The 12,838-nt window shown below is 44.9% G+C and overlaps 1 protein-coding gene across 2 annotated transcripts in view; it reads right to left on the bottom strand.

Annotated features, from left to right (window-relative positions):
• Nucleotides 1–12,838, bottom strand: part of Rft1 (RFT1 homolog) — a 36,623-nt gene that overhangs the window by 16,798 nt on the left and 6,987 nt on the right. For both annotated transcript variants that reach the window (XM_021635185.2, XM_060390790.1), the window contains exons 4-6: nucleotides 12,406–12,595; nucleotides 11,651–11,752; nucleotides 7,351–7,488 (exon numbers count right to left, since the gene is read on the bottom strand). In XM_021635185.2, coding sequence (XP_021490860.1) covers nucleotides 7,351–7,488; nucleotides 11,651–11,752; nucleotides 12,406–12,595 — 430 coding nt within the window. The remainder of the gene's footprint in view (nucleotides 1–7,350; nucleotides 7,489–11,650; nucleotides 11,753–12,405; nucleotides 12,596–12,838) is intronic.

The raw sequence follows: 12,838 nt of genomic DNA, 5'->3' as shown, positions 1-12,838 counted from the left end.
CTTGTAATCCTTACATTAGGGCAATGTTCAGCCACTTAGGGCCCTTGACACAAGGAGTGCTCACATGTTCCAAAAGAAACTCAACCTTCCCAGGTTAGGTAACCCACTCAGAAATGGTTTGACAAAGGAAATGACAGACTGAAACAATAACAGCAACAACAGAACCCTAACTTTACCTATGGGTTTTCTGAAACCTTCAGGAGCCTCCACTGCTACCTCATAAGGACAAGGAAGGTCAGAAGAAAACACTCAAACAGGGCAGAGCAACTCACAAAACGGGTGGCCATGAAGCCAGAAAGCTGACTACAAAGTAAACGATGGGGTAATGACTTCCCTCAGTGTCACACAGGCATCCTAGATTCTCAGATGTTAAGTCTAGAGCAATGCTACTCCATAGAACTATAAGGCTAAGTTTTCTGCAGCCACAGAAAACAGGAAAAAGAAACAAGTAGAATCATTTTGCTTTGTTTTTCACATTATCTAGCTACGTAGCAAGATAATCTTAAGTTTACCATGTGGATCAGTTATTTTTCTCAGTACTATATCAAAATGCTTTCAAGAGCCACTTAAAGAAGGCAGGCTTTTTTGGCTCCCAGGTCCAGGGCACAGCCCATCGTGGAGGGGAAGGGAGGGACGGGGTGAGAGGCAGCTGCTCACCTTGTATCCATAGTCAGGCGGCAGGAAACAAGGAATCCCTAGCTCAGCTCCTCTCTCCTTTTAATTTAGTCCAAATGCCAACTCCCGGGATGGTTCTGCACACACAGAGGGTGGGCCTCCCACCCCAATTCACCTACCCTACTAACTCCTTCACAGCCATGCCCAAAGGTTCCCTTTCTACATAATTCTGGTTCCTGTTGGGTTGAAAATCAGTATTGGCTATTACATTATGTAACCCAGGCTGGCCTTATTTATGATCCTCCTGCCTCAGCTTCATATAATCAACATCATACCTAGCTCCTTAAAACAAAAGAAAACGTGTGTGTGGGTATGCGCATAATATGTGTAGGCGGGCATGCATGCCACAGCGCACGTGTGGAAGGCAGGGACACTTTTCTCCTTCTACACTGCCATAGATTCCAGGGTTTGAAGTCAGGCTACCAAGTTTGTTTGACAAGAGCAACTTTATAAACTGAGCTATCTCACTGGCTAAATGTGACTTTGGACTCTGTTCTCTTGCCTCCACTTCCCAAGTGCTAGGATTACAGTCCCACACCACCATACCTGGTTTATGTGATGCTGGAGGTTAAGCAAAAGCTCTAACAAATGAGCTAGACCCATTTCTTTAAAGGTAGGGTCTGATGTGGCCCATGTAGCCTTGAACTCAATATGAAGCCAAACTGAGATGACACTAAACTCCGGATCCTCCTGCAGCCACTTACCAAGTGCAGGGACTACAGTCACACCATCCCATCCTGCTTCCCAGTTTCAACATACCTAAACTCAAAAGAGTACTCTTGCCATGTGCTGAAAACAAAGAAATACAGTAGCACTTCACGTTGTTCTTTTCACCCTAACCTTTATATGGCAGGATGTGTTCTAAACTTACTGTCCCCTCAGTGCACGCTACTGCAACTACCCTACAGTCACCTGTAGCTCAGGCTAGATGACTGATTTAGACAGGGCAATCCTAGAATACCTCTGAGAAAGTAGGGCTCCTTTCAGCCCTGATTCTTCTCCCCTTTTCCTTTAGGCAAGAGCACAGGCCTGAGTCCTCCCAAACTGTGCTGCCCTGAGGGTATTAATGAACTCTGAGCAGATGCCAAGGTGTCTCTAGTCCTGAAGGCCTTTCCCAGGCAGAAGGAATTGAGCCTCAAGATGTTTAACACTGTCCAACCATCTCTTTTCTTCAGAACAAAAGCTGCTAGACAACACCACAAGAGGGCACTGTGGACCACTAACCCTCAGACAGAGTCTGCTCATGGTCAGCTCTGAGGAAGCAAGGGCACACATCTCTCACACTGCTCCTGTCCTGGCACAAGAGGATTTCTCTGAGGGGTCTGTGCTGTAGGACCTGTGCTTTTTTCAAAGGAAATGAAAGGCTGAAGCTTGAGCAATGGAGATCTTGGGTCGTGTGTGTGTGTGTGTGTGTGTTTGTGTGTGTGTGTTTGTGTGTGTCTCACTTAGGTAGCCTAGGCTGGCCTCAAAAACTTACAGCCATCTTCCCTCCTAACCCTCTCAAATGCTAGGATTGGAGGTATGTGTCACTATGCCAGACCTCATGATGTTCTTGTTGAAGCCTGCTTGCCAGTAAGTAGTAAGTGTGTTTGAGCAAATGATCTAGCTTTCGAAAGAGAAAGTCCTTGGTGAGCATCCCCTGGGAATGGAAGAATGTGCTTGTGCTCAGGGACATCTTTCTCCTAATGCCTTCAGTGCAGATGGCCTGTGATCAGAAGGAGTGGCCACACTGCTCACTACAGCTGAAGTGTTCATCAAGGACACACTGGCAGGAAATCCACTCTGGGGCTTGGTTTCTCCAGCCACTTAGTAGTAGAAAAGAGGGTACTGGTATCTTTCTCTTCAGAACAGATCTTTGCTTGAGATGGTGAAGGAGACTATTTAACACAGCTGGGTTGGTACTATCGCGCTCTGGTCTAAGACAGGCATGAATTTCCCTAATTCTCCTAATCAGATATTCTACAGCCCTGTTGTGTTCATGGACACACTGAGGCTTGGAAGGCGAAAGGTGATGGGCATTAGCTGCATGAAAGGCCTAGGACCAGAATCAGGCTCATCCTGCTGAGTCATTCTTCCCTTCCCAAACTCTTCAGGCTCAGGATGACCAGCTATGTCCCTCCCACACTCCTAAGTCACTGGGAAGCCAGAGGCCCATCGCCTCCATCACCTCACTGGCACTCTCCTTTCCCCTTTCTCTTCCTATCCCAGTTCTTAGAGGCCATTGACTACCCTGGACTTGCCCTGCCTCCCACTTGTATCTACCTCATGACTGTCACTGTCATTTCCTATCTGGAATATTGCCATAGCCTCCCACTGAGGCTAAAACTTTTGCTCTAGCTTACCCTCTTCACTGTAGGTTTAGGCTTTGGCATCAAGCTTAGTGCTTAGGATTTAAATTGCTTCTTGACTTAGCCCAAAGGCCTTGGACAAAATAGTTAACTTTGTTAGGCCTTGGTTTTGTCATCTACAAAATGAGATAAGTTCTACCTTATCTCTTATTAAGATCAGCTAGGCACGGAGGCACACACCTGTGATAACAGCATCCCAGTTCTGAGGGAGGACGCACTAAGAGCTTATGGCCAGCTATATAGTGAGACCCTATTACAAAAAGAGAGAAAAAAGTCCTATTTGATGGAGCCCATAGAGGACTGAATGAGAGAAAAACAAGATGCTATGAAGCTCCTCCACCTAGTACCACCAAGAAACCTTTCAGACGGGTGTGACAGCCTGTGCCTGTAACCCAGCACTCAAGAAGTAGGGACAAGAGAATCACAAGTTCAAGGGCATCCTCAGCTGCACTGTGAGAAGAACCATTGTCTTCACATATACCCAATGCTGAGCCCTCCTGGTTACAACTGATAGCTCCAAACTCATGGCCACACAGAAGGCCTTGGCTAAACTCAGCGGGTCACAAGATGAAACGAAAGGCTGCAAGTTCACCACAGCAAGCATGTCTTCAGTGTGAGGCCGTGCTATATGTGTGGAGGAGAGCTCCACAATATGCTCAGCCAACCCCACTGTGAGACTGTGTGCATTTAGTGTCCTCGGAACAGAAGCTCGGGTGGACAGAGAATTCTATCTGGGAGCGTTCAGGGTTGAGCTTGAGAACATGGCCGTTTCAGTCATGAAATGAAAAAGAGGTTTGTAGGAAATGGCAGGATAGACAGGGGTAGTGGGAGGCTGGAAGAGAGTAAGTCAGTAAAGTATTGTACGTGTAGAAAAGTGTTGAATAAAATTAATTTTAAAAAGAAAACCTTCAGTAAGCTCCACTTCTCCCAAACAAAGCTCAACCTGTACTCTACTGAAGTTATTGCTACTTGCTGCCAGCCCAGCACGCCATGCTCACCTCTCCTCAGAATCTCTAGCCACCTTCTACTTCTTTCACTCCCCTGTTTGGTCCACTCAAGCACCCCAACTATCCCCACATTCTCAATTCCAACCCAATGAGGGCACAGGACAGGCTTGAGCATACCTTTTCCCCTCACCCCGTGGTCCTAAACATATCTGCCCATCCATGTTAAGTTCTGGCTCAAAAGCAGCTTCCTCCAGGAAGCCTTCCTGAATGCTCCCACACAGAATTCTCCATCCACCCTGAGCTTCTGCTCTGAGGACACTAAATGCATACAATCTTGCAGTGGGGTTGGCCGAGTGTGTATCGGAGCTCTCTACCACAGCACACTCAACACGGCCTCAGGCTGCAGACAGCCTTTCAGGTTATTCAGACATGCCAAAGAATATGAAAAGTGGTGATCGTAGTTGGGTGTGATGACGTGTGCCTTTTATCCCAACACTCAGGGAGGCAGAGGCAGGCAGATCGCTGTGAGTTCCAGGCCAGGCTGATCTACAAAGTGAGTCTAGGACGGCCAAGGCTACACAGAGAAACCCTGTCTTGGAAAAAAAGAAAAAGAAAAGAAAAAAGGAAAAAAAAGTGATCATTTGCGGTACCTGTAGCTTACTCTATATCTAAGTGAATACCTATAAGGAAGCTGGCACTCTAGAAGACTAGGAAAGGGACCTCAGAGTTTGGTCCAGCTGATTTTGCATGTGAGTGTAAGAATAGTGTTACCCAGGAGCCTGGTGCAGAAAGCTGTTCCAACGAGGCATGCAGGCATACCGCCCATGGGAGAGTTGAATGCAGACTGTTCTCTTCTTGTTATTTGTTTTGTTGATGCTTTTGAGAAAGGGACTCATGATGCAGACCAGGCTGGCTTTGAGCTTACAGAGATCCACCTGCCTCCCAAGTCTCGGGATTAAAAGCACACACCACTATATCTAAGGCTCCTTCCTCTCTTTGCCCCTTTAAAAATAATAAGCCTGAGTAGTTTTTTTTTTACCTGGAACTTCCCAGTCTTTAGGTAAATAAAAAACTACCATGGGCAATCAGCCCAATTCTTTTGGAAGACTGGCTAACCACACAGACCAAAGCTGATCCACAGGAAGCAATTACAAGGAAGTGGACCCAAAATAAGCTATCTGGAGTCATTTAACGTCTCTGAACACCAGGCCTCTCACCTGTAAAATGGGGACAACAGCATTGAGAAGAGGAAGCACAAAAACCCCTGTTAGTCTACAGTAACTGCTCTTTCCTTCCCTCCCTTCCTCTCTCTCTCATCCTTTTTTTTTTTTTTTTTTTTTTTGGCACTCCCTGGGACTGAACCCAGGGCCTTACAAATACTAGGCTATATCCTCAGCCTTTTTCCTCTTTTTAAACTTTGAGACGGTCTCACTGAGCTGCCTAGGCTATCCCAAACTGCTATATAGCCTAGGCATTCCTTGAATCTCACTCCTTCTCCTCAGCTTCTTGCATAGCCAGGATTACAGGCCTATGCTATCATGCTCATCTTAAATAGCTCTTTTTAGTGTTCAAATAGCTTCACAGAGCTCCTGAAGTTTTCAAATAAGCCAAGAGTTTCACATTAAAAATAAAGACTCTGTGGTCGCATGTCTGGTCCCAACTATTTGGAAAGATGAGACAAGAAGAACATTTGAGGCCAAGAGTTCAGCATGAGTCCAACCAAAAGAACAAGACTCCTCTCAAAACACCAAAACCAACCAACCAAACAACCAAACAAAACCCCTAAACCAACCAAACAAAAGACCAGAGTTTACAGGCTTCAGATCCATCCTGTTGCCTCCCAAACCTACAGAAAACTTTCTGATGCCTAGAAATGTCTGCTCCTCGCTATCTGTATCCTGAATCACACCAAGCATGGAGACAGATATTTCAGGATTGGGGCATCTGTCCCAATACTACAGGTGGGAGAGGGACTCTTCTAATCTGGAGTCCATTTCTACCCACAGATGAGACACAACAGTAGCCAAAATCATCCCTGATTCAGGTCCTGAGAGCCAAGGGAACACTCCTTGCCAACAACTGAGAATGCACCTGGCTCCGACACACAGTATCTGGGCCTTCTTAAAAAGCTGTGTAACAGGGCTGGAGAGATGGCTTGCTCTTCCAAAGGTCCTGAGTTCAGTTCCCAGCAACCACATGGCAGCTCACAACCATCCATAATATGATCTGGTGCCCTCTTCTAGTGTGTAGGCATACATGCAGGCAGAACACTGTATACATCTTTAAAACAAATAAACAATACATGAAATGCTGAGACACTAGTCCCACATAATTTGGCAACCTTCTGGAAGTCCACTGGAAATCTTTCTACTAAAAACCAACAAACAAATGCTGAGAAAAAGGCGTGTGCTTGACAAGGAGCAATGGAGCAAGTATCTGAGCAAAGGCTGTGTGGTGTAACTGTCCCTTGAGATACTCTGGCTGCAGGATAGCCAGCAGCAGTGACCCTGTAAGAGCTCAGAAATGCAAGGCAAGCAGCTTGAGAGTGAAAGCGTTGAGTAGAGCAAAGCTATGCTTCACTCCCATGTGAAATGCTGACTCATACCAAGATTTAAAAAATAACAACAAACAAAACCAAGAAACTATGAGCCAGACATATCTTTCCTATTTTTCATACCAGCACTTAGGAGGCTGAGGCAGGAGGATTGATAGCTTGAGGCTAGTATGGGATAAATAGCAAGACTTTGTCTCAAAAAGGTTAAAAAAGAACAACAAAAACCTAACCACTGGGAATTATCCCTGAATTCTCAGATTTCTAAACTTCTCTGCCAGAGGTCAATCCAAGAAAGAGACAGAAGAGAGTGAACCGTGGGTACTCGGTCCCCTGTGGGCTCCTAACTTTGCTCCACCCTCATCTTGGACAGGTACTTATTTGCTCAGCCTTAGCTTCTCCACCCCAATATACTAAGAGTGAAAATGTTAGCCTTTCGGAGTTATAAACACTGGATGAGGTACATGAAGCATTTATAGGGCCTAGCATGGTTCTTCTCTGCCGGAAGTAGTTTAGCTTCTGGGGAACTGTAGCAATGTCTGGAGATGTTGCTAAGTGCTACATTGGTTGGGGGAGGTCCTCCTCGAATCATAAGGCTAGGGATGCCAAATATCCTACAGTGCATAAAACAGTCCCTACAAGGAAGCGTGTCTTACCCAAAAGTCACTAGCACTGAGATCTGGAACCCCGACTTAGTATGAGGCAAGCACTCAATAAATACAATCTGTAAAGCTATCTTTCCTATATAACAAGCCAGTTGCAGTTTCTTTATCTCAAGGATAACCATCATCGGTGAATAAAATGATAAGAGGCAAAATGCATTACTCACTTTGCTTCTTGAAATACTGGGTAGCAGTTGTGCTATTTTGGAGACAGGAAGAGTCAGTTGTTTGGTTGACTCTGGGGAATGCAGTAACTTTATTAAATAAATCACGTAGCAGAGCACCAGAACAGCAGTATAGAAAAGCTGCAACAAGAAAATAAAGGGCTGAAATTAAATTGTTTTGATACAGGCATAATTACAACAGGACTATAAATATTATCTTCAAGGTCAATCAAGAAATAGAACTGTGTTAGTTAACTGCACTTTCCAAAGAGCAGCACCTACCCACTCAGACCTAGCTCCACCGCAGCACCCCTGTGCAGAGGCTCCACACTCCCCTTGTTGAAGAACACAACTACCATGGCAGATGGCCACTGGCTCAAATGGCAGATTGTCAGGTACCTGCCCAGCAAACTGACTCCAGCAGTACGACTGCACTGACTGCCATTATTTGGGACTAGGTTTTCCATCAACTGTAGAACCTGTGCCATTTGTGATTACAAAGCAGAATGGAGCTACTGGCTCTCTCCTCCCCACCCAGGGAATTGGCAGGGTGACAGCTGCTATAAGCTGCAAGAGGAAAAGGTGGGGTTGCAAGAAGGTCTACCTTACCCTCCTCCAAGCGGGACAAAAGAATTGCTTCTAGTCAGAAGTAGTCATGTAGCTTTTGTGTGAAGGTTGGAAATGAGTATCCAAAAGGGACCCTTGCCACAGGCTCCCTTCTGAGAACAGCAGCATACTGGGACCTCCAAATCCATCCTTCCTTCTTTCCTTCCTTCCTTCCTTTCCTTCCCTTCCCTTCTCCTTCCTTTCCTTCCTTTCCTTCCCTTCCCCTTCCTTTCCTTCCTTTCCTTCCTTTCCTTCCTTCCTTCCCTTCCTTCCTTCCTTCCTTCCTTCCTTCCTTCCTTCCTTCCTTCCTTCCTTCCTTCCTTCCTTCCTTCCTTTCTCAAGAGAGGATTTCTCTATATAACTCTGGCTGTCCTGAAACCTGCTCTAAAGACCACACTGGCCTCAAGCTCACACAGATCTACCTGCCTATGGCTCCTGAGAGCTGGGATTAAAGATGAGTGCCGACACCCAGCCTAAAACCCTCTTTCTACTTGTCTGCACCAAGGGAACTCCAGTCAAAAGGGACACGGGAGGGGAAAGAGCAGTCGTGTTTGGTAGAGTCCTATGGGCTCTACTCCCGGCCGTGTATGAGCCTGTGAAAGCCTGCCATCCCCCTGCCATCCCCCAGCCTTCCTCATTCGGGCTCAAGGCCTTAACCGACAAGCACCGTGGGCCACAGCACCACTACTCATATCCTTGTGAAAAGTGTACTTCTCCACCTCTCCTCGATTTCCTGCTGAGCAGACTTTTGGGGAATGGTGGCCATCTAAAGGCGGGGACCATAGCCAAAAGACCCTTGCTATTTTTCTCCATCAAGAGAAAGTCACATAATAAATATTACCATTATAACTATAGGATTCAGTAGCTTGTAGTACACTTACATTGTGGTAAAACCATCAACACATCAGCACTATCTAATTCCTTAATATTTTCATCACCCCAAAAGGAAACCGCAACCTTTAAGCAATTACTGTTCATTCCCTCAGCACTTAGCAACCACTAATGTGTTGTGTCTGTGGCCCTGCCTATCCTGCACATTATATATTAATGGAACATACAATGTGTGGCCTTTTGTGCCTGACTAGTTCTTTCACTTAGTATAATGTTTCCAAGGTTTAATCTACATTGTAGAATGCACCAATAGTTGTTTATTTGTTCTTACCATGAACTGACTGACCAGGCTGACCTCAACCTTGCACTGCTCCTCCTGCCTCTGCCTCCAGAGTGCTATGATTACATGTATGCCACCACACATGGCAGTTCTTAGACTGAATAATATTCCATTCTATGGACAAACTAACTTCTGTTTATCCAATTCATTAGTTAATGGTTATTTGTGACGTCTGCATGTTGGGCACTGGGAATAGTGTTATGAACAGTCTCTTTGGTATATACACTTAAGGGTGGAAATGCTGGGTCATACGATGTATCTGTCTAATTTTTAGAGGCACTGTCATGCTGCTTGTCATGGAAGCTGCATTAGTTTATGTGCAGACCAGGACAGTACTAATTTCAATTTCTTCACAACCTTACCTACAGTATTCTGTACTGAACAACAAAAATGCCCACCCTAGTAAGTATGAAGTGACAGCTCACTGTGGTTTTATTTTTATTTTTTGTTTGTTTTTAGTTAAATTTTCTGCGTAGCCCTGGTTATCATGGAACTCACAAGGTAGACCAGGTTAGCCTTGAACTCCCAAAATTCCACCTGCTTCTACCTTCCAAATGCTAGGTGTAAAGGCCAGGCCCTCACTGTGGTTTAAATTTGCATTTTCTTAATAATAATTGATCCTGAAGTTTTTTTTCCATGTGCTTTTTGTCCATTTATTTTATTTATTCTTTGAGAAAATGTCTGTTCAAATTCTTTGCCCAGGTTTTGGTTTTGGTTTTGTTTTTTGAGACAGGGCTTCTCTGTGTAGCCCTGGCTGTCCTGGACTTGCTTTACAGACTGAGCTGGCCTCACACTCTTGGCTATCTGCCTGCATCTGCCTCCCTAAGTGCTGGAATTACAGGCGGGTGCTCCCACACCCGGCTGTTCTGCCCAGTTTTAACTGAGTGGCTTGTCTTTTCACTGTCAGGTTACATTCCTTACTTATTCTGAGGTAAGTTTTACAGGCAATTTAAGAAAGACCTTGGAGGCAGGTTTACAAGTGGACTCTCAGTGCCCTGGGCAGCCCTCACTTGCTGCTGTGGGGTGTCACTGGTTCATTCACACTTGGCAGTGACTGTCCTGTGGAGCTTGAAGAAGTCTCAGGGCAAGAAAATAAATGGGTTCAGTTTCCTCTCACTGAACCATGACCCAATCATGGGTAAACTGTAACATAGGAAACACACAGTGAGTAGGGTGTGGTGGCCCTCACCTATGATCCCAGCACTCAGAGAGGCAGAGGCAGGCAGATCTCTGAGTTTGAGGCCAGCCAGGTCTACAAAGTGAGTCTTTATAAAACCCTGTCTGGAAACAAACAAACAAAAACACAACTAAACAAACAAAAAGGTCAGTTCTAGGACAGCCAGGGGTACACAGAAAAAAAACCTGTCCTGAAAAAACAAAAACAAACAAAACAAAACCCTATACAGTGCCAAGTGCCTTTCCCACAGTAAGAGCCAAGAATACTGGGTCTCTCTGAGGCTCTTCTATCCTACTAGAGAGGATGCATAAAAACAAAGATAATGATAAAAACGACAGTACTAGGTCCAATAGGATAAGGAAAAATACAACCACAGGTAGCTTCTCTAAACTATATATCTATTTGCAAACTGGTATTAAGGGCAATCTTCATCCTTAATTATTTTTAAATCTAATCACCTTGTGTTCCAAAACAGAGCAGTAGTTTTCAGAGGACACAGGAAAGAACGCTAATAAAGTCATTACTAAGCTGCACCTTCCTCTCCTTCTCAGCACTAAGGGCTGCAGACTCCAAGTCCAGACTTGGAAGGTTACACCTCCAATGGAGTAATTCTGAGAGACACTGCTGCAGTTCAAGGCCAGGCTGGCCTCTAACCCAGCACGCTGCTTCCCTAGTGCTGGGATTAAAGGGCTTGCGCCACCATGCCCCGCAATCTGCCTCTGTCTCTTAAGGCACTTAAGGCACGTGTTACCATGCCCAGCATTAGGCTTAATTTTTAAAAATAGTACGTTTATTCCAGCAATATCTTTATTAGAGCTCAAACTATGGACTATACCTAGATTATAAGATGGAGCCAAAATTGCTAAAACTGAAAATGTGCTTGCTTGAACTTGATTCATTCTCTCTGAATTATGTGAGATTTCAATCTAAGTTTAAAATATACTTGGCAGCACTTCCTCCTATTCTGCAAACAACTGATTGAAATTCAAGGAAAATAATACACATACAATTTGACTCCCACTCCACCCCCTTGCTTTTCCCCCTGCTCCTCCATAGACTGTTAGACAATAGAGATCAGTCTGATACAGACCTGCCCACAGAATGTCTAAAGGGAGTTTCTGATGCTGGATTAGAAAACATATGACCCTTCCCCATCCCTAAGGACACTAGTGGTGCCAGTGTGGCAAACAGGATGGATGCAGCAGCCAGAGGAGTAGTGGCAGGCCAGAAATCTGGGAGTTTACTATTGCCATAGCATGAATACTACAGGTGAATAAAACACCTGCTAGTGGGAGCGAGAAGGGAAAACAAAATTTAGATTAAGTAAAGAACAAAGCCGTGATTCTCACCTGAGCCAAAGAAAAAATGTATAGACCCCAGTGAGGCAACCACAGTACAAGAAGAGCTGTCAGGACACTCTTGAGGATGACCGACATGCTCTCAGCAAGAACCTACACACAGAGGTAAAGGTGGAATATTATCAAAGAGGAAATACGAAAAGCCACAACAAACACAAAATTCAGCATGGTGGTTATCCTGGTGGACAGAATGGCACATGGTTGAACATAAGCATCAATAATAATGCTTTATTTCTTAAGGTGGGTGGTTCCTAAGCATATGTATTAGTCAATTCAACTTTCATCTTCCTTATTACAAACCTGTTTTTCATTTACAATATACAGAAGTTACCCCCAAGCTTTGTGTGTGTGTTTGACACATTCATACACGTGCATGTGTGTGCAGCAGGAACGTGTGTCTGCCACCTGGAGGCCAGTGAGGAAGTCAGGTGTCTTTCTCTATGGCTCTCCATCTTTTTTTGAAGATTTACCTATTTACTATTTATAGTATTCTGCCTGCATGTGTGCCTGCACACCAGAAGAGGGCAGCAGATCTCATTACAGATGGTTGTAAGCCACCACGTGGTTGCTGGGAATTGAACTCAGGACCTTTGGAAGAACAGCCAGTGTAGTCTGGATACAGGCAGGTGGATCTCTGTCAGTTCCAGGCCAGCAAAGACTATATGGTGAAACCCTGTCCCAAAACAATCAATACCCCACACTTTCCCTTACTACTCACGTTTCCTAGTCACAAGAGGTTAACTGACCTTGAGCTTAACGAACATATGTGCTTGTGCCAAGAACCAGAAAGGCTCTCCCAGAAGCTCCACAACTGCCGAGAGGCCAAACAGCACCACTCCAGTTCCATAGTGAGGGACCACATTTGGATCAGGCACTTCAAGCAACTGCAGCCAGACCCAGCCCAAGAGTAAGGACCAGAACACACCCAGGGGGACACTAGAAGAACAGAAAAAAATGTTTTTTAATATATGGAGTTTTAAGTATTAGAAAAACATTAAAATAGTAATATTGAATGAAAACATAAGTCACAATAAAAACAATTACCACAGTAAGAAGCTAGTAGGTATTTAGTAAGAGGTCAGCAGAAAATGCACATATCACCTACACGCCTGGCACTATGATTAAACCCTCTATCTCACTAACATTTCACAATGATCCTCAGTCATGATCCCCATTTAG

The sequence above is a fragment of the Meriones unguiculatus genome, chromosome 9 (genome assembly GCF_030254825.1).
Source record: "Meriones unguiculatus strain TT.TT164.6M chromosome 9, Bangor_MerUng_6.1, whole genome shotgun sequence".
Taxonomy (NCBI): domain Eukaryota; kingdom Metazoa; phylum Chordata; class Mammalia; order Rodentia; family Muridae; genus Meriones; species Meriones unguiculatus.
The sequence above is the reverse complement of the archived record's forward strand: the minus strand, read 5'-3'. Positions and strand labels throughout refer to the sequence as shown.